Source organism: Pleurodeles waltl, chromosome 4_1, assembly GCF_031143425.1.
Source record: "Pleurodeles waltl isolate 20211129_DDA chromosome 4_1, aPleWal1.hap1.20221129, whole genome shotgun sequence".
NCBI classification, from domain to species: domain Eukaryota; kingdom Metazoa; phylum Chordata; class Amphibia; order Caudata; family Salamandridae; genus Pleurodeles; species Pleurodeles waltl.
The window spans coordinates 711128650-711150497 of record NC_090442.1 but is presented as its reverse complement, the minus strand read 5'-3'; the positions used below and the strand labels follow the sequence as shown (position 1 = coordinate 711150497).

General features: G+C 47.6%; 1 protein-coding gene across 3 annotated transcripts in view; it reads left to right on the top strand.

The window, feature by feature from the left end:
• Window positions 1–21848, top strand: part of TASOR2 (transcription activation suppressor family member 2) — a 759889-nt gene that overhangs the window by 655263 nt on the left and 82778 nt on the right. For all 3 annotated transcript variants that reach the window (XM_069229296.1, XM_069229295.1, XM_069229294.1), the window contains 2 exons: window positions 1763–1916; window positions 17086–17191. In XM_069229296.1, coding sequence (XP_069085397.1) covers window positions 1763–1916; window positions 17086–17191 — 260 coding nt within the window. The remainder of the gene's footprint in view (window positions 1–1762; window positions 1917–17085; window positions 17192–21848) is intronic.

Sequence of the window (21848 nt, the reverse complement as noted above, 5' to 3'; positions counted from 1 at the left end):
GTGCATCCTCCAGGGTCACAAGGGCTCTGTTTGCACCTGGAAGCATGAAGGAATCTCCCTTGGAGTGAAGGAGTTACTCCCCGGCAACCGCAGGCACCTCAAGACAACATCGACCGGCTGGTGGGGTCTGCTGTTCCACGAACATCGAAAGGCTCTGCTTCACAGGTGGTGGATCTGTGGCTTCCTCTGGGTCCTGCTTGTCTTCTGACCAACTTGGGAGACTGTGGGTCCCTGCTCCTGCCACTGGACTGGAACCCCTGTGCACTACAACTGTTGCACTTGCCAAGGATTGTTGACACTTCCTCCAGGAGATCTCCAGGCACCAAGAAGCCCCGGCCTCCAGCACTCTGCAACTCGAAGATCAGCCCCTGTCCTGCAACGTGGGACTTCTGTTTTGTTGTGCTGGTGAGGCGTTCTTGTGACTCCCTGTGTCCATCGCCTGTGGGTCACTTGTGGGGGCTCCATCAACTTCCTGTGTGCTGAGGGCCAGTCCTGACTCCTCCTTCTGGGTAGAGTCTCCTGGACCTTGCTGGTCCCCAAAACTTTGCCAGTGCTTGTTGGTGATCTGGCTTGTCACTAACCCTCCTGCGATCCGGCGGCCGTCCAGGGACAGCTCATAGGAAACTCTTGGGATCTTCTGCAGCTCCTGGACCCTGCAGTTGGACTTCTTTCACTGACTTGCAGGAACTTCAGCTCCCGGAGGGTGGGCATTGCCACCTGCACCACCTGGGCATCTCCAAGGGTGCTGGACTCTGTCCCCTTCCTTTGCTGGTCCTCCACGTCTGGAATCCACCCATGTGTTCCACCGGCCTGATCCACGGGTCATAACAGCAGCTGGACAATCTGAGGCTTCCACTGATTTCAGAGAGAGTCCCTTCTCCTCTCTGCATCCGGGTCCCTGGCATAGGTACTCCTGTCTTCTGGGCATCCAGGGGTAGGGGCACTCTCCATCCTTCCTCTTTTCTGCTGATTTCCTCGGGGTCCACTGGGAAGGATACTGAATTCACTAACTTTAACCACTACTCTCTGCGTTAACCTATGGGATGACTGGGTGGGTAACTACCTTGCACCTGGTCACTGGGAACACTTACTGTACTTATCTCTGGCATTTCTATCTTCCCCTAGCTAAGTACCACACTTACCTTGGTTGGGTTCACTATTTCACATTCCACTTTTTTAGTATATGGTTCGGCCCTCCCATAGTGCCTTGTGTATTTTTATACTATTACTGGTGGTTATTTTGTGTACATGTTGTGTGTAGATATCTCCAAAGTGAGATATACCAATGTTAGTCTATTAGAAGGTACCGTAATATGGTATCCTTTATTTTTGCAACATTTGTGTGGTTCTTTCATGTGAGTGAGTTTCTGTCTGACTACTGTGGTATTGCAAGCGCTTTACATTCCTCCTGCTGGATAAGCTTTAACTGCTCGCTTCAGCTATCCCCAGAGAGCCTATGCTATGTGGACACCTACTCACTATCACTGAGGGTTGCCTATACTCAGTAATTTCTGCTTTCTTTGAGACCCTTAGTACCGGCTAGTCGCAGTCTCCTTGTTTTAATAGCAATAATATTTTTATGAACAGTGGTCAATTTACATGATTATATTACTTACACAATGCCTGTTTCAAAATGTGTATGTTTATTTAGAAAATTGGCACAAGCCATGGTAATTTTGCATTACATGTATTGTTTGAGAACAGCACAGCAGTCAAGGTTTATCTAAGAAAACCTTTAGAGATGTTTTTTCTGCCTTTATAGATTCCTGATCTGCTCCAGCTGAAGATGCTACCAAGTGTGACATTTGCTGGAGTGGACAGTCCTGAAGATATAACAGATGGCACTTATCAAAAGCTTTTCCACTCAGGAGGTTTTGTTGTATCAGACGAAACAGTCCTGGAAAATGTAACTTTAGGTGAGCATTATTTTTCATTGTCATTGAATAAATGTGACCAATAAGACACCTGTTAACTCTCAAAATGTGGAATTTCTGAAAGGCAATTGATTTTGGATTCTAAATTGTTGCCACCTTTAGGGCTTAGTGCTCACTGGAAGGTTTGGCAAAATCACTGGAAGGTTTGGCAAAATCGTTTACAGTACCTCGCCTTAGTGCTCACTAAAATGTTTAGCAAAATCCTGTATTGGGCCTCTCCTCCCCAATACCATATTTTATTTTTACCATACAAGCTATGGGAAAACCTTACAGCATGGTATTCCAGAATTATTGTTTTAAAATAACACTGCCTCTGCTTTCCGGTTGTAGATACAGCTAGTAATACACTTTCTGATGAAACCAAGCGCAATGCAAAGGCAAATACTTATTCATAACATACATCAGTTTGTTATTAAAAAATGTTTTTAAGCAAGGGGGCAAGGACATGTTCTGTCTTGTTAAGACATGTTTTTAAATCATGAAAAGTCCATGCCCACGTGGCCTCTCTGAAGCTGTGTTTTGCCAGCTGAGGTTAAGTTTTAAACGTTTTTTGAATGTCCTTTGTTGTGAATTGCCTGTGTACATCTGAAAGTTCCTCTTTTTGTTTGTTTCTGCTACGATCAGGCTCATGGCACAATAATAGGAAGCAGTATACCCCAGTATCAAAGCACTTTTAATATGGAGTTTAAACCAAGGATTAAGAAAACTCCATGGAATCTTCACCCACAGTGTGATTTTCAGACTAATACTTTTTAATAATAGATATTTCTAGGCTGGCTGGCTGGCATTCTCAACCCTGAATGTTTGTTTTTCAATGAGTGAGGTGCTTCACTGGCACTATTTATGATTGTTTTATATCTCTGGGTTGGTTAAATCAATCAGTCCATCAATCATTTCATTTCTAGAGTGCAACACTATCACCCTTAGGCGTATCTGGGGGCTGGGGTGCGAGGTCTTCTTCTAAGTGCCAGCTCTTGAGTTTCTTCCTGAAGTCCATTACGGAGGGTACTATACGGAGGTGGAGGAGTAGGTCGTTCCAGGCCTTGCCGGCGATGTAGGAGACAGAGCAGTCACCACTGCGCCTGTGATGGTTTTGGGGTGTGTGTGCAAGGGCAAGTGAGGAGGAGCGCAAGTGTCTGGCAGGTTGACCGAAGTTCAGTCGTTGGTTGATGTAGGCTGGTCCTTGGTCATGTAAGGTCTTGTTGGTGTGCATTAAGGTCTTGAACTGGCATCTCTTCTGGATATGAGCCAGTGGAAGTCTCTTAGGTGGGGGATGATGTGGGCATGTTTGGTGAAGTCCAGGATGAGTCTAGCCGCATTGCGCTGGGTGGAGATGCTGGAGTAGAGTGCTCTGCCATATTTGAGGTGGCTGGTGAAGAGGGCCTCGGTGACGGTTTTCCTGGTGGTGCCTAGGGATCCATCTGAAGATCCTATGTAGCATAGGGAGTGTGTGGAAGCAGGCAGAGGAGACTGTTGATTTGTCGCTTCATGGTCAGTTCGCTGTCGAGGATAAAGGCGAGTTTCAGTGCGTGTTCCGTAGGTGTGGAGGGTTTGTCCGTGTTTGGTTGGCCTCCAGCTGTGGCCCCAGATGGATGTGTTTCTCCCAAAGATTAGAACTTCTGTTTTGTCGGAGTTGAGTTTGAGATAGTTTGCTTTCATCCAGGTGGACTACGCTAGTCATGGCTTCGCAGACGTTAGTCCTGGTGGTGGGCAGGTTTTCGGTGAGTGAGAGCTTGAGCTCTGTATCATCCACATAGGATATGATGTTGAGACAGTGGGATCTGACGATGTCCGCCTGGGGGTCATATAGATGTTGAACATTGTGGTGCTGAGGGATGAGCCTTGTGTACGTCGAATATGATGTCCTTGTGTTCGGAGGTGAAGGGAGGCAGCCGGATGCTCTGGGTGCATCCTGTCAGGAAGGAGGCAATCTTTTTGATGGTGTTTGCTTCAATGCCGATGCTGTGGATTCTGTTGATGAGGGTGTGTTGGAATATGGTCATTTAATTACGCAGCTGACCAAGTAATAATTTTGAATTCCACCTACAAAATTGCGTAAAGTATGATTAATAGGAGAATGAGAAGTGGTGAGGGGAGTGGTTGGACCAGTGGAAGCTAGAAAGAGCAAATTAATGGGGACAAAACGAAACAGGCATTTTGGAAACATATTGGTAGTATTGAAATCAGACATCCAAGTGTTATAGGCATCAAGTAAGCCCTCTAGAGCAGCCCTGCTTATGAACCATTATTTCTTATTAATGTTACATTGTCATAAAGTACCATAGAAAAATGTATTCACTATCTGCAATCTTGTGCTTTCATTATGACCCATTGGCCCTCATTACAACATTGGCAGTAAAAGCCGCTTACCGCCGTGCAGAAGACTGCTAACACACCGCTGCGGCAGCAGAATTCCGCTACGGTCATTATGACCCACAGCTTGGAATACGCCAAAATGTAGACAACACAAGTCCGCCACACCAAAGGTCAGTGATAAACTAGCGAAAACAAAACCTCCACCGTAACACCAACAGGAATACGCCCACACTATCATGACCCACGAATCCACGCGGAGGTCTTTCAACCGCGGTATTCCATCGGCGGTACACACCACTGCGCTCAAAATACACACACATATACAAAACACTACCACATTGGACAATTACAAATACACACACCTGATACACACACCACTCCCCCACACCCAATACAGTATAAAACACACACCCACATCACCCACAAACCCCTACGACCAAAATCCCAAAAGAAGGCCAGAGAGAGACACTACAAACTACAACCAAGCATTCACAGGCACACAGTACCATCACCCACATAACTTCAATGCACCTCACAACACACCACTAAATATCACCCCACACATCACAACACACACCACCCCATGGCACGGCAAAGACACCCCAGGTTCTCTGAGGAGGAGCTCAGGGACATGGTGGAGGAAATCGTCCGGGTAGAGCCACAACTATTCGGATCACAGGTGCAGCACACCTCCATAGCTAGGAAGATGGATCTATGGCGAAGAATAGTGGACAGGGTCAACGCAGTGGGACAGCACCCAAGAAATAGGGATGACATCAGGAAGAGGTGGAACGACCTACGGGGGAAGGTGCGTTCTGTGGTATCATGACACCACCTTGCGGTTCAGAGGACTGGCGGCGGACCCCCACCTCCTCCCCACAACTAACAACATGGGAGGAGCAAGTTTTGGCTATTCTGCATCCTGAGGGCCTCGCAGGAGTAGATGGAGGAATGGACTCTGGTAAGGCAATTCTTTACTACTATATCCCCCACCCTACCTGCATGCCATCACATACCCCCACCTTTGCCCTCACCCCCATCACTCCAACTCCTCACAAATGTCCCAATATCACAAACCACACATCCCAACGCCAAGCCCTGCATGCAACAACAAAGCATGGACACCCATCACCAAAGCATGGCCACTGCACATACCCATGCACCCCCCTAAACCATCATCACACAAGGTCTCACACAGGAACGCAAGCACTGGGGTACACGGTCACCCACCCATTGCACACCATGGCACACACAGATGCAATAATCATGCTTTTATACCCCTGCAGGACCCCTACCCAACGTCACTGCACAGGAGGGTCCAGACATGTCCACACCACCAACAGAAGAGGCCCACAGTGATGACAGCAGCTCTGTCCAACTGGATCTAGATGACCAGCCCGGCCCATCTGGGACCTCGGGACAGTTGGTTCCCCTGACACAGTCACAGGCCACTACAGAGCTTTCCCCCTCTGGAAACACCAGCACAGCACCCACCCAGCGGGCCCATACCTCTGTCCCCAGGACACGTCAATCAGCAGTGTGTCCACCACTACAGGGAACCCAGGCTAACCCACCTACCCAACAACAACAGGGCCCTGGGGGCAGTGGGCACACGGTCCAGGGGACAGAGGCCCAGGGAAATGGGAACTGGGAGGGCTGCTGTGCTACAGGGAACCCACTCTACACGAGGCCCTCTCCAACATCATGGGAGCCTACCACCATTCCCAGGAGACAATGGCAACGGTACTGGCCAAGTTTCAGGAGACCCAGCGGCTGCAGGAGGAACAGTATTTGGGCTTCAGTGAGGAACTCAGATCCATCAATTCCACCCTGGGCACCATCGTAGGGGTGCTGAAGGAAGTCCTCAACACCAGGAGGGACACTGAGGCACAACAAGGGGCCCCTGACACTAGCATGGACGATGAACTGCTCACCACCTCCACCGGCGCTAGTGGACAGGAGGCACCGCCACAGGACCACCACACCAGAACCCCACCCCCTGCAGAGGGAGAACCACCCCGCAAACGGTCCCTGAGATCCAGGACAAAGACAGAGAACAATGCCAAGACCCCGCCAAGAAATGAGACCACCCTGAATGTCATCCTTTTGTCTCACCTTGTCACCCTGTCCATCCTCAAACTGCCCCAGCTCCACTTCCTATGCCCCTTTGGACAATGCACCTGTGAGACTAATAGACTGGACTCTGCGTGGACATTCCTCCACCATCAACCCTCACCATTTTACAACGCCCTCCACTATTTAGCACTTAAATAAACACCTTTAAAGCACAAAACAATCTGGAGTCTGTCCGTGATTTCGAAATGTTGTAGTTCGATGGCATCTGTCGCTGTAGATACGCATGTTTTGCAATAGCTCGCCATCTGGTGTTGGGCCGGAGTGTTACAAGTTGTTTTTCTTCGAAGAAGTCTTTCGAGTCACGGGACTGAGTGACTCCTCCTTTTGTGTCCATTGCGCATGGGCGTCGACTCTATCCTCGATTGTTTTTTTTCCGCCATCGGGTTCAGACGTGTTCCTGTCGCTCCGAGTTTCGGAACGGAAAGATAGCTAAATTCGGAAGATTTTCGTCGGTATTGTTGCGTTCGGGATCGGCGTAGTTAGATTCAACACCGCATCGAAGATCGAAGAGCTCCGGTGCCCTTCAGGGTAGTTTTTCGATCCCCCGTCGGGGCCTGGTCGGCCCGACCGCGTGCTGAAGAACGCCGATGGAACGGACCCCGTTCCGTTTCTGTCCCAAATGCCACAACAAGTACCCCTATACAGACCAACACTTGGTCTGTAACCTGTGCCTGTCACCTGAGCACAGTGAAAACACCTGCGAGGCCTGTTGTGCGTTCCGGTCCCGAAAAACACTCCGAGACCGTCGAGCCAGAAGACTTCAAATGGCGTCCGCGCCGACAGCCCACCGAGAGTTCGAGGAACAAGAAGAGGAAGGTACCTTCTCGATCCACGAATCGGACTCCGAGGAATTCGATGACCCACAAACCGTGAGTAAGACGTCGAAAACAACACATAAGAAGATTGACAAGGCCCAGGGGACGCCACTGCCACCAGGCCATGGCTCGACCCATAAATTCGGTGACCGACCGTCGGCACCGAAAAAGGCCCAAACAGTGCCGAGACAGTCCGACTCCGGTCGAGACACCGGTACGCAGCCTTCTCGGGACCGAGAAAGTGCTGGAGACAAGCATCAACACCGAGATAGCGGTGTAGACACGGCTCGACGCCGAGACAGCGGCACCGACGAAGATCGACGCCGAGATGTTTCGGCCTGAAAAAAAGAAAAGTCAGCCCGGAGCCGAAAAAAGATGCAGACAGGGTTTCGGCGCCAAAACAACCTGCAACCGACCCAGTTTCAGGCCCTTATACAGAGGAGCATTCACTAACCTCCCAAATGCGAAAGCATAGGTTCGAGGAAGAGCTGCAATCTACCGATGTAGACCATACGCAAAAGCGTATCTTCATACAGGAGGGAACAGGGAAAATAAGCACCCTTCCCCCTATTAGAAGAAAGAGAAGACTGGAGTTCCAAACTGAACAAACACCACAAACAAAGGTGGTGAAAAAGGTTACTCCACCACCCTCTCCTCCACCTGTAATTCACGTCTCACCAGCACAAACTCCATCACATTCCCCAGCTCACACCACCATGAGCCAGGGTGACCAGGATCAGGACGCATGGGACTTATACGACGCCCCAGTGTCAGATAACAGCCCGGAGGCATACCCTACAAAGCCATCTCCACCAGAAGACAGCACTGCGTATTCTCAAGTGGTGGCTAGAGCAGCACAATTTCACAATGTAAGCCTCCACTCAGAACAGGTCGAGGATGACTTTTTATTCAACACCCTCTCCTCCACCCACAGCTCCTACCAAAGCCTGCCTATGCTCCCTGGTATGCTCCGGCACGCAAAATAAATTTTTAAGGAGCCGGTCAAAAGTAGGGCAATCACACCAAGAGTGGAAAAAAAGTATAAGGCGCCCCCTACAGACCCTGTTTTCATCACTGCACAGCTGCCACCAGATTCCGTCGTTGTAGGAGCAGCTAGGAAAAGGGCCAACTCCCACACATCTGGGGATGCACCACCCCCGGATAAAGAAAGCCGCAAGTTCGATGCAGCTGGAAAGAGAGTCGCAGCACAGGCTGCAAACCAGTGGCGCATCGCCAACTCTCAAGCACTACTTGCGCGCTATGACAGAGCCCATTGGGATGAGATGCAACACCTCATTGAACATCTACCCAAAGACCTACAAAAAAGGGCAAAGCAAGTGGTTGAGGAAGGTCAAAACATTTCAAACAACCAGATACGCTCCTCCATGGACGCAGCAGACACAGCTGCAAGGACAATTAATACATCCGTGACCATCAGAAGGCATGCATGGCTACGAACGTCTGGGTTTAAACCAGAGATACAGCAGGCAGTTCTCAATATGCCTTTCAATGAAAAAGAACTGTTCGGTCCAGAAGTGGACACAGCGATAGAAAAACTTAAAAAGGACACGGACACTGCTAAAGCAATGGGCGCACTCTACTCCCCGCAGAGCAGAGGAAACTACGGCACCTTCCGCAAGACACCCTTTAGAGGGGGGTTTCGGGGTCAGGCCACACAAGCCAGCACCTCACAGGCAACACCGTCCAGTTACCAGGGACAGTACAGGGGAGGCTTTCGGGGCCAATACAGAGGAGGGCAATTCCCTAGGAATAGGGGAAAATTTCAAAGCCCCAAAACCCCTGCAACTAAGCAGTGACTCACATGTCACTCATCCCCTCCACACAACACCAGTGGGGGGAAGAATAGGTCATTATTACAAAGCATGGCAGGAAATCACTACAGACACTTGGGTTCTAGCAATTATCCAACATGGTTATTGCATAGAATTTCTACAATTCCCTCCAAACATACCACCAAGAGCACAAAATTTATCACAACATCATTCCGAGCTCCTGGAGACAGAAGTTCAAGCACTATTGCAAAAGAATGCAATCGAATTAGTACCAAACACACAAATAAACACAGGAGTTTATTCACTGTACTTCTTAATACCAAAGAAGGACAAAACGCTAAGACCAATCCTAGACCTCAGGATAGTAAACACATACATCAAATCAGACCACTTTCACATGGTCACACTACAAGAAGTGCTACCATTGCTCAAACTACACGACTACATGACAACCTTAGAACTCAAAGACGCGTATTTCCATATACCAATACATCCATCGCACAGGAAATACCTAAGGTTTGTATTCAAAGGAATACATTACCAATTCAAAGTATTGCCTTTCGGTTTAACAACAGCACCAAGAGTCTTTACAAAATGTCTAGCAGTAGTCGCTGCACACATCAGAAGGCAGCAAATACATGTATTCCCGTATCTAGACGACTGGCTAATCAAGACCCATTCGTTATCAAAGTGCTCACACCACACAAATCAAATCATACAAACCCTCTACAAACTAGGGTTCACCGTCAACTTCGCAAAATCCAACATCCTGCCGTGCAAAGTACAACAGTACCTAGGAGCCATAATAAACACAACAAAAGGAGTAGCCACTCCAAGTCCACAAAGAATTCAAAACTTCAACAACATCATACAACGCATGTATCCAACACAAAAGATACAAGCAAAGATGATATTACAACTCCTAGGCATGATGTCTTCATGCATAGCCATTGTCCCGAACGCAAGACTGCACATGAGGCCCTTACAACAGTGCCTAGCATCACAATGGTCACAAGCACAGGGTCACCTTCTAGATCTGGTGTTAATAGACCGCCAAACTTACCTCTCGCTTCTATGGTGGGACAATATAAATTTAAACAAAGGGCGGCCTTTCCAAGACCCAGTGCCACAATACGTAATAACAACAGATGCTTCCATGACAGGGTGGGGAGCACACCTCGATCAACACAGCATACAAGGACAATGGAACGTACATCAAACAAAACTGCATATAAATCACCTAGAACTGCTAGCAGTTTTTCAAGCACTAAAGGCTTTCCAACCAATAATAGTTCACAAATACATTCTCGTCAAAACAGACAACATGACAACAATGTATTATCTAAACAAGCAAGGGGGGACACACTCAACACAGTTGAGCCGGTTGGCACAAAAGATATGGCATTGGGCAATTCACAACCAAATTCGCCTAATAGCACAGTTTATCCCAGGGATTCAGAATCAACTCGCAGACAATCTCTCTCGAGATCACCAACAGGTCCACGAATGGGAAATTCACCCCCAAACTGAACGCTTACTTCAAGATCTGGGGAACACCTCAGATAGACTTGTTTGCGACAAAAGAGAACGCAAAATGCCAAAACTTCGCATCCAGATACCCACACAGGCAGTCCCAGGGCAATGCCCTATGGATGAACTGGTCAGGGATATTTGCCTACGCTTTTCCTCCTCTCCCTCTCCTTCCTTATCTGGTAAACAAACTCAGTCAAAACAAACTCAAACTCATATTAATAGCACCAACTTGGGCAAGGCAACCCTGGTACACAACGCTGCTAGACCTATCAGTAGTACCACACATCAAACTGCCCAACAGACCGGATCTGTTAACTCAACACAACCAACAGATCAGGCACCCAGATCCAGCATCGCTGAATCTAGCAATCTGGCTCCTGAAATCCTAGAATTCGGACACTTACAACTTACACAAGAGTGTATGGAAGTCATAAAGCAAGCCAGAAGGCCATCCACCAGGCACTGCTATGCAAGTAAATGGAAGAGGTTTGTTTGCTACTGCCATATTAATCAAATCCAACCATTACACGCAACTCCAAAAGATGTAGTGGGTTACTTGCTTCACTTACAAAAATCTAACCTAGCTTTCTCTTCCATTAAAATACACCTTGCAGCAATATCTGCATACCTGCAGACTACCTATTCAACTTCCCTTTATAGGATACCAGTCATTAAAGCATTCATGGAGGGCCTTAAAAGAATTATTCCACCAAGAACACCACCTGTTCCTTCATGGAACCTAAATGTTGTCCTAACTAGACTTATGGGTCCACCTTTTGAACCCATGCACTCCTGCGAAATACAGTTCCTAACCTGGAAGGTTGCATTCCTCATCGCCATTACTTCCCTAAGAAGAGTAAGCGAGATTCAGGCGTTTACAATACAAGAACCTTTTATACAACTACACAAGAATAAGGTCGTCCTAAGGACTAATCCTAAATTTTTACCAAAGGTTATTTCACCGTTCCATCTAAATCAAACAGTGGAACTTCCAGTGTTCTTCCCACAGCCAGATTCCGTAGCTGAGAGGGCACTACATACATTAGATGTCAAAAGAGCATTAATGTATTACATTGACAGAACTAAAAACATCAGAAAGACTAAACAACTATTTATTGCATTCCAAAAACCTCATGCAGGAAACCCAATATCAAAACAAGGTATAGCCAGATGGATAGTTAAATGCATCCAAATCTGCTACCTTAAAGCTAAACGACAGCTGCCCATTACACCAAGGGCACACTCAACCAGAAAGAAAGGTGCTACCATGGCCTTTCTAGGAAACATCCCAATGCAAGAAATATGTAAGGCAGCCACATGGTCTACGCCTCACACATTCACCAAGCACTACTGTGTAGACGTGTTATCCGCACAACAAGCCACAGTAGGGCAAGCCGTATTAAGAACATTGTTTCAGACTACTTCCACTCCTACAGGCTGAGCCACCGCTTTTGGGGAGATAACTGCTTACTAGTCTATGCAAAACATGCGTATCTACAGCGACAGATGCCATCAAACTGAAAATGTCACTTACCCAGTGTACATCTGTTCGTGGCATCAGTCGCTGTAGATTCGCATGTGCCCACCGCCTCCCCGGGAGCCTGTAGCAGTTCGGAAGTTACCTTCAACTATTTGTATATATATCATTTCAACCTTATATAGGTACATACTTAGTCACTCCATTGCATGGGCACTATTACTACAATACAACTCCTACCTCACCCTCTGCGGGGAAAAACAATCGAGGATAGAGTCGACACCCATGCGCAATGGACACAAAAGGAGGAGTCACTCGGTCCCGTGACTCGAAAGACTTCTTCGAAGAAAAACAACTTGTAACACTCCGGCCCAACACCAGATGGCGAGCTATTGCAAAACATGCGAATCTACAGCGACTGATGCCACGAACAGATGTACACTGGGTAAGTGACATTTTCATTAGCAATTACAGTGACAAAATGCTCTTTCAATTGTAATGTCAACATACCTATGTCACACAGCTATAGTCCATGAGGAAACAAAGCAGATGTCACACAGTGAGACCCACATCTGTGAAATTGTAAGGGAAAGTGACAACTCAGTGACCATACACTGGGTGAAAAGGACAGACAGTAGAGAGGTAGTGGTGTTAAAGTACATGTAGTAGGCAGGTTTGTATTCTTACCTGTGTCTCACTGGAAGTATTGCAGGATCACAGAGTCCCTGTTGTCGACATCCTCTTCTTCTGCTTCCTCGTCTTTGCTGTCCACAGGCTCCACAGCTCCCACAACACCTCCACCTGGACCATCCTCCTGCAGAAAAGGCACCTGTTGTCGCAAAGCTAAGTTGTGAAGCATACAGCAGGCCACGATGATCTGGCACACCTTCTTTGGTGAGTAGAATAGGGAACCACCTGTCATATGGAGTCACCTGAACCTGGCCTTCAGGAGGATGATGGTCCGCTCTATAATCCTCCTAGTTCACCCATGGGCCTCATTGTAGCGTTCCTCTGCCCTTGTCCTGGGATTCCTCACTGGGTTCAGTAGCCATGACAGGTTGGGGTAGCCAGGCACCTGTAAATGGCGAGGGACAACTGTTAGACACACACTAACCTGTAGGGATATCCCCAGACCCAGACAACTATTCCCAACAATTTTGTTCCAGGTGCTCACCTAATAGCCACACCCGGTGCCTCTGGAGTTGCCCCATCACATAAGGGATGTGGCTATTCCGCAGGATGTAAGCGTCATGCACTGAGCCAGGGAATTTGGCATTCACATGGGAGATGTACTGGTCGGCCAAACACACCATCTGCACATTCATCGAATGGTAACTCTTCCGGTTTCTGTACACCTGTTCACTCCTGCGGGGGGGACCAAGGCCACATGTGTCCCATCAATGGCACCTATGATGTTGGGGATATGTCCAAGGGCATAGAAGTCACCTTTCACTGTAGGCAAATCCTCCACCTGAGGGTACACGATATAGCTCTGCATGTGTTTCAGCAGGGCAGACAACACTCTGGACAACACATTGGAAAACATAGGCTGGGACATCCCTGATGCTATGGAGTGTGGTGGATGAAAGAGAGGGGGGGAGAATGAGGCGTGCATGAAACGACGGTGAGTGCATGTGCCACATGTCAAGGGTAGGGATGCGGGCCAATGACTGTGACGGTGCAGTTGGTAATAACTTCTCTTTTTCCCCTGTACAATTCCTGTAGGTCAGCGCCCACCAGAAGAAGGATATTTGGCATGCCATTGCCAAGGACATCCGGACCCTGGGGGTCTATCGCAGACAGAGCACTCACTGCCGTAAAAGATGGGAGGACATTCGCAGCTGGAGCAAGAAGACGGCGGAGGCTCAGCTGGGGATGGCCTCCCAACGTGGGAGGGGTGCCCATCGCACCATGACCCCCCTGATGTACAGGATACTGGCGGTGGCGTACCCGGAGTTGAATGGGCGCTTGAGGGCATCACAGTAGCAACAAGGGGGTGAGTACACTCTCATTCTACTGATTCAGCGCGCAGTGGAGATGTCTGGGTGGGGGAAGTGGGCTGTGGGTTTACCTAGGCCAGGACGAGTGTGCTAGTTAAGTCCCCTTTTTCAGGCAGACCCTGTGGCACCTTCCCCACCTGGGTACAGTGCCAACTACACCTAGTCTGGCTCCTGTGACATCCATGTGTGCAGATATCAGCCATAGCCTTGTAGGCCATTTACCAGACATTGAATAATGGACCCCAAGTGCGCGACGTAGTGCAGGGGGCTTCTGTGCCTGTTGTGTCCGCCAACGGTAGCTGTAATGCATGCACTCAACTTGTATTTCTTCTGTCTTCCCCAAAGTCACTAAACTAACACCTCCTACAACCACCACCTCTTCCTCCACTCCCAAACCCCCTCCAGCTACCCGTCCCAGTGTTCCTAAGAAACTTTTCCTGGCCACCCTTGACCTCTTTCCCTCACCTCCCCCCATGCCGTCAGTCTCCTAGGACCCGACTCTCCAGGTCCCAACCTAGCACCTCAGCCACAACATCTCTGGGACCAGTGGTGCCAGTAGTCACCGGATTCTGGAGTGCACCAGGCAGCAGGGCAGCCATTGTGGCAAGGAGCCACAGTACGGACAGTCCCCCACCTGTCAAGCATCAAAAGTTGGCCAGTGCCCGGCGGGAGAGGGGGAAGACAACAGCCAGCAAAGCCGCTCACAAGGGCACAGGTGGGAGTGTGGAGTCAGCAGCGACACCTTCCAAGGTGGGGAAGGGGCACAAGAAACCCGGCAAGTCTGGAAAGATCACCACGGCGGAGAAGACCGCCAGCTGCCCCGCTGGTCCAGACAGAACAGCCAGCAGCCGCTGGGCCAGAGAGGACCGCCAGCAGCAGCCCCGCTGGCCCAGAGAGGACCGCCAGCAGCAGCCCCGCTGGTCCAGACAGAACCGCCAGCAGCCCCGCTGGCCCAGAGAGGACCGCCAGCAGCAGCCCCGCTGCCCAAGAGGCAACCGCCAGCAGCCCCGCTGGCCCAGACAGGACCGCCAGCAGCTGAACCGCTGCCCAAGACAGGACCGCCACAAGCACCGCTGCCCAAGACAAGACCGCCACAAGCACCGCTGGCAAAGACAGGACCGCCACAAGCACCGCAGCCTAAGACAGGGCCGCCACAAGCACCGCTGCCCAAGACAGGACCGCCACAAGCACCGCTGCCAAAGACAGGACCGCCACAAGCACCGCTGCTCAAGACAGGACCGCCACAAGCACCGCTGCCCAAGACAGGACCGCCACAAGCACCGCTGCCCAAGACAGGACCGCCACAAGCACCGCAGTCCCACGAGCGCCAAATGCACTGACGCTACTGAGGCCGCCACAAGTAGGATGAAGCACTCTGGGCACCAAGCCCCCTCGAGAACCAGTGGAGTGTCACATCCACTACCTTAGTCCTTGGCAGAATGAAGCACTCTGGACACAAAGCCCCCTCCAGAACCAGTGGAGTATCACATCCAGTACCTCAGTCCTTGGCAGGATGAAGCACTCTGGGCACAAAGCCCCCTCCAGAACCAGTGGAGAAAGGCATCCAATACCTCAGTCCTTGGCAGGATGAAGCACTCTGGGCACAAAGCCCCCTCCAGAACCAGTGGAGACTGTTACCCACTTGAGAGACTGTGGCTTTGCACTCCCCAGGATTGAACAGTGGGCAAACCACCCACTGTAGAGACTTGAGAGACTGTGGCTTTGCACTCCCCAGGATTGAACAGTGGGCATGTGGCCCCCTCGTGGATTTGACGTCATGCACTCAACCGGCTGAGGTGCTCCCCCCCCTTTCCCTTCCCCCTGAGGTGCCTGTTTTATTTCTATCTGATGCCCCTGCAGTGTTCTCTCCGTCATGTTCGGATGACCTGTGTGGGCCTCGCCCATGCAGTGTGGGCCCAGTGGTCCACAGACTTTAAGGGTGGAATACCCTGGACTAATATTCTTGGTGTATATATTTGTAAATAGTGTATGTATATTATTTGACTACTGAATTTTGATACATATTACAATCGTTCAGCTCATTTCCTTTTGTCTTTGCATTCTTCCGGGGACTTTGGGGGGTGTAACTGTAATGTATCATGCTGTATTGGTGTGTGTGTTGTAGTGGGTGAGGGTGGGGGTATTGCCTGTGTGTGTCACTGTTTTTCCCTCCCCCCTCCCCTGTGTCGTAGGTGCAGTACTCACCGTGGTCTTCGCTGCCGGCGTTCATGCTCCTGGTAGAGGAGCAAGACGATGAAGGCTGGTAAAATATGGAGCTCTGTTTCCATGGGGTCCTGGTTCCTCGTGGGGTGTGCAGAGGTGAGCGTTTTCCCTTCGGGTCCTGTTTCCGCCGTGCTTTTGTTCGCGGTGAATCAGCCCCGGAAAAGGTGGCGGATTGGCAGGTTGTGGTACTGTGGGCGGTACATTGTCTTCCGCCTGTCTGTTGGCGGTGACCGCCGTGCTGTTTGTTTGTACCGCCGTGGCGGTCGGAGTGTTAAAGTGGCTGTCTTTGTTGGCGGTTTCCGCCACTGTCGTAATTTCATTTTTTTCCGCCGGCCTGTTGGCAGTCTTACCGCCGCTTTAAAACCGACCGCCAGGGTTGTAATGACCACCATAGTAACTTATTACAGATTCTTTGTAACTTGTCCAGGTTACAGTTAACAGCATCATGGATGTTTGCAGGCGTGTCCAGCTAACAACCACACTAGCTTTGTCAATTCTAGTACATACTTGAAGGTCTAAATACCAAAGTCTATGTAGTTTTGTGGTGCCGGTAAACACTGCGTATGTATGCATCGATTATGATTAATTATAGTTTCAAAAAATATTTTTGGGGGTGAAGCATCTTTCACTAGAGACTTCGCAATCAGATATTGAGGTAATGTGAATGTATGTGATAAAAATAATGTACTGCCATCAAGGAGATGGTCTAGGCAGGTATGGGATCAGATTTAAAGAGCACTTTGTACTAAATTTATCAAAATCTAGTTGTGGCTTATATGCTTTTAGACAAGGTTATTATGCTGTTGTGAATTCCCGGTGGTTTTACATACCTGTAACGCTTTTAAAATAATTTTGCAGGGGAATTACAGGACATTCTCAAACTTTTGGAAAAGCTGAATCGACATGAAAGGTGGAAGTGGCTCCTTCACTACAGGGAAAGGAAAAAGATGAAAGAAGAAGCTAGGTAACATTTAACTATTTACTCGTTTTTTTATGTTTATACTTGTGTAACCACTTTAAATAGCAACTTGGCTACAGGGTTATTTTGGGGTATGCATTTTTAACAGTCATCCCTATTTCCAACATTCACTTTCTGTTTCTGCACCTGAAAAACAGTAGCAACAAGACTCCTCTAACTACAAATATCTTCTTGGTGTTCTGCAACAGTTGAGTTTCTGACCTGTAACTGATCCCAAAGGCATGTTTTGTGAGCAAGCAGAGGAAAATGTAGCATTGAGACCAGTGCTTAATTTGTAAATAAAACGTACCAGTGCCCAAAGCCCTCCCCTTAAATACCTTGCTGCTGCAATTAAATGTGTGAACACAGAACACTGAGGCAGCCTAATCCTGAAGCCATCTCCGGTCTCTTCAATCCATTTAAAGCCACTCCTTGCCCCTTCAGCTCACTCTTGCAGCTTTCTGTTTTCTCCCATTTTGACACTTTTTTGTTTTTCTTTTCCCCCGTCTTTCCCATATGTGTATTTTGCTCACAGTAAATGCCTAAGGCAGAAGAATAAGCACAAGCCCTAAAAAATAAGTGCCGGATGCTCTGCACCGTAAACAACAAGCACAAATTAAGCACTGATTGAGACTCGTCTAAATTACAAGTATTTTATTGGTCATCACCAACAGTTGGGTTTCCAATCTGTAACCAACCCACAAAGGCATGTTTCATGAGCAAGCAGAGGAGAAACAGTCCTGAAGGTACAGCCTGTCACCACCACTTTCTCCAGAGATTTCCTAAAATAGCATTAGCAGTTTGCGCCTGTACTTCATGGCCATGAAACATACATTCTACAACTGACGTCAACAGAGTTGTGATACCAGTCCGTATTTCCTGCAATTGTTGCAAATGTTCATCCTTTTTAAAATGTAACAGCCATCCTACAGCGTGCTAATATGTAATCCAGGCTACATTACAATGCCATTCTGTAAATAGGCGGCTTTAGAAATAATTTTGCTGGTTTCAGATTTAGCAAAGAACATCAAACACATAGACAGTGAATGCAAAAAGTCTGACCTCTCAGAATTAGAAAATAAGTTTTGTAGTTACCATGGCTCTGTTTATATTGTTAACAAAAGTATACACAACTCTCTATGTATTCAGTCTACACAAGGAAATACATCCTTACAAGCCACAAATTGCTCAGCACCCACTTCCATGTCAAGTGCCATTACTCTGCGACTTCCTCAACTCAAAGACTTGCTCCATGATTCATCTGGCAATCCTAAACAAGTAGGACCCAATGAGCTGCACCACTTAGGATTACCACTGGGCCACCTACTAACTTCCAGTACCGAAGAGTGCTATTACTTATTCCATTTGCCTATATTGGAACCATTATTTGCTATGAGGCAGTCAGATGGAGGTGCATTTAGGACTTAAATAAATTGATAGTACGCTGAGTCAGAGTGATATTCATAAAATAGGCTGCGGACTAGATAATATATCTTAGTAAAATAAGCCACACTATGATAATGGTAAGATGATGTTAAGCGTGCTGACATGCATGCAAAAAACCCATTAGTTGATGGAACAGTCCACACACAAGTCAAAGATCTGATTATTCTTTTAAAGGTTGAGTATTTAACTAGACTACAGTAAACCTTTAAGCATATACTTACATCCTTGTCTTTTTGCTTCTCTTTGTTCCAAATACATAATTGTCTGTGCATATGAAGGTCTTCAAAGGTAGCTATCAGTCTATAGCATTGGTGAAACGCATTCAGTATCCAGGAGTAAATTTTCCATTTCCATTCACCATGCATCTTATAATGTATCTCCATCAATGCCCAGTAAAAATGCTGCCTAAAACTGTCCACTACTTGTGTAATGCCTCAAAACCTCGAGCAAGCAAATTAAGAGGCGACTTCGCTGCAGTTTAGGCATCTGTCCAATCCATATAGTATCCAATAATCAAAGAATTGGGTAGTGTTTTAGAATTAGTTAAGTCACACTTTTAAGACATATTTAACATCCTATTTTGAGCAAGCAAATCAACAAGAAAAACATTTCCGTCCATCAAGGAGAAATAGATTTTGTCACAGCAACTGATTTACTTGGATATAATTCGATAATTAGGGTACATCTTACCCCTGGATTTCTGCAATAACCCAGTTCTATTGGGTTCTGTTAATGCTGATTGCTGACTGTTCTGTAACCAAAACCATGTACTCCCATGGTGGTCATGGTACTATAGCAGACAGCTATCTGGGACTCCTTATGATTGATGACAGTTATTAAAGTTGATCTTTAGGTGAGAGTCCTGAGGAATGCTACATCCATCCTAAGTCCATACAAATATTGCAAATGTTTGCATTTTCCCTATCCTGCCCCAGACTATTTGCAGTTCAAGTGAAAGATTCATTTTACTGATTCGCCCATTTAGGTAACAACCAACACCACTTAATACTTAATTAAATTGATTTGTGAAAAGGTAGATTCAGTAGTTGCATTCATTCAAATACATCAACTCACCCTGTTTACAACATATCTTTGGTGATACTTTGGCACACTTCATAAGCTTCTTTGCCATTGTTTGTGTCATTCTTACAGAAGCACTGCCACTTCTCTCCAGAATATCCTCCATCAATTTCATTGATCCTAAGACTTGCCTTGCCACAAACCCTGGTCAGTGCTTACATGACCATCCTAAAGGTGAGATATATCTGTGCTGACATGTATAGGTTTCACCTCATTCTTTTTGATGAACCTGGCAAGCTCCAGTATTTGTTTAAATACCTCAGATGGATCCACAACTGGATGCAGAATAATCGACTTTGCTTCAGTGGTGATACAACTGAATTCCTAAACATGGAGTTGTATCTGTTTTTTACTTGTTTCAGGAAGGGTTCACATCTTGAATCAAGAAATCATTGACATATCTCTGCAGTTTTACTCATCCCTGTATTGAGTGGAAACGTCATTGCTTGAAGCAGGACAAATTTATGTTGTGTGTTCACTGAAAAGTGCTGGAGGACATTAATGTCTCATCAAAAGACAAAGAGGATACAAATGCCTATGAGGCTTGGCTTAAAGTGATCCTTTTCAGGGAAAGAGGGTGAGAAAATGCTTCTTTTTTGAATAGTCACCCACTTTTTTACTGAGTATCTGCGCCAAGCTTTTGTGCTGTGACCACAAAAACATGTAGAATTTGGCTAACCCCTGATTCGCCTATTTAACTTTTCTCTAAGGCCATACTTAGAATATGGTGCAGAAATACACCCATGAAATGAAAAGTTAAATGATACTTCTGGACGGCAGCACTTATGTGCCATCCACTAGTGTGACGATGGAAAGCATGACTTAAGGACTACCATTGCAGCCTGACTGCTACAGTGTAAAACCTGCAGTGTGACCTGGTGAAATAACCTTTTTTGACAGATTAAAACTTCCCTTTTAAATATTAGTAAGGTACATCACCCCTATTTATGCCTTATGGCCCATAAGGTAGGGTGTCATGGCATGTTGAAAATTAATGTTCAAGGCTTGTGTGCCTCCAAATACACATGCCTGGCATTCTCTTACCGTCTGTTTTCAGGCCCTGAAGCATGCAAAGGCTTTTTCTTTGAAGAATTCTTCTTGACTCACAAGGTAATCAGTTCCAGGGTCATCAGCTCCACTGTTAGATTGTTTTGTTTTTTCCATTGTCGGTTCGGCACTCTTTTCCCGTACTCTGGACCAATGCCGTTGCGGTGTTCTTTTCGGCCTTCAAGGTTCCTGTCTCTCCGTCAGTCTTCAATCACATTCCCCTTCTCATGTGTAGGGAAATGCCTCCCTTGGCATGGTTACCCACTAACGTTTTGCCTTTTGTTGATGCTAGTTATGATTGAAAGTGTGCTGGGATCCTGCTAGCCAGGCCCCAGCACCAGTGTTCTTTCCCTAAACTGTCCTTTTGTTCCCTCATTTGGCACAGCCCTGGCCCGCAGATAAGTCCCTTGTAACTGGTACCCCTGGTACCGAGGGCCCTGTGGCCAGGGAAGGTCTCTAAGGGCTGCTGCATGTATTATGCCACCATGGGGACCCCTCACTCAGCACATGCACACTGCCTCACAGCATGTGTGTGCTGGTGGGGAGAAAATTACTAAGTCGACATGGCACTCCTCTCAGAGTGCCAGGCCCTCAGCCCACTGCCTGTGGCATAGGTAAGTCACACCTCTAGCAGGCCTTACAGCCCTAAGGCAGGGTGTGCTATACCACAGTTGAGGGCATAGTTGCAAGAGCACTATGCCCCTACAGTGTCTAAGCCTAACCTCAGACATTGTAAGTGAAGGGTAGCCATAAAGAGTATATGGTCTGGGAGTCTGTCAATTACGAACTCCACATTTCCATAATTGCTACACTGAAATCTGGGAAGTTTGGTATCAAACTTCTCAGCACAATAAATCCACACTGATGCCAGTGTGGGATTTATTGAAAAATGCACAAAGAGGGCATCTTAGAGATGCCCTCTGTATACCACTCCAATACCTAGTGTTAGGCTGACCAGTTGCTGCCAACCTGCCACAACCAGACGGGTTTCTGGCCACATGGGGTGAGTGCCTTTGTCACTCTGTGGCCAGGAACAAAGCCTGCACTGGGTGGAGGTGCTTCTCACCTCCCCCTGCAGGAACTGTAACAC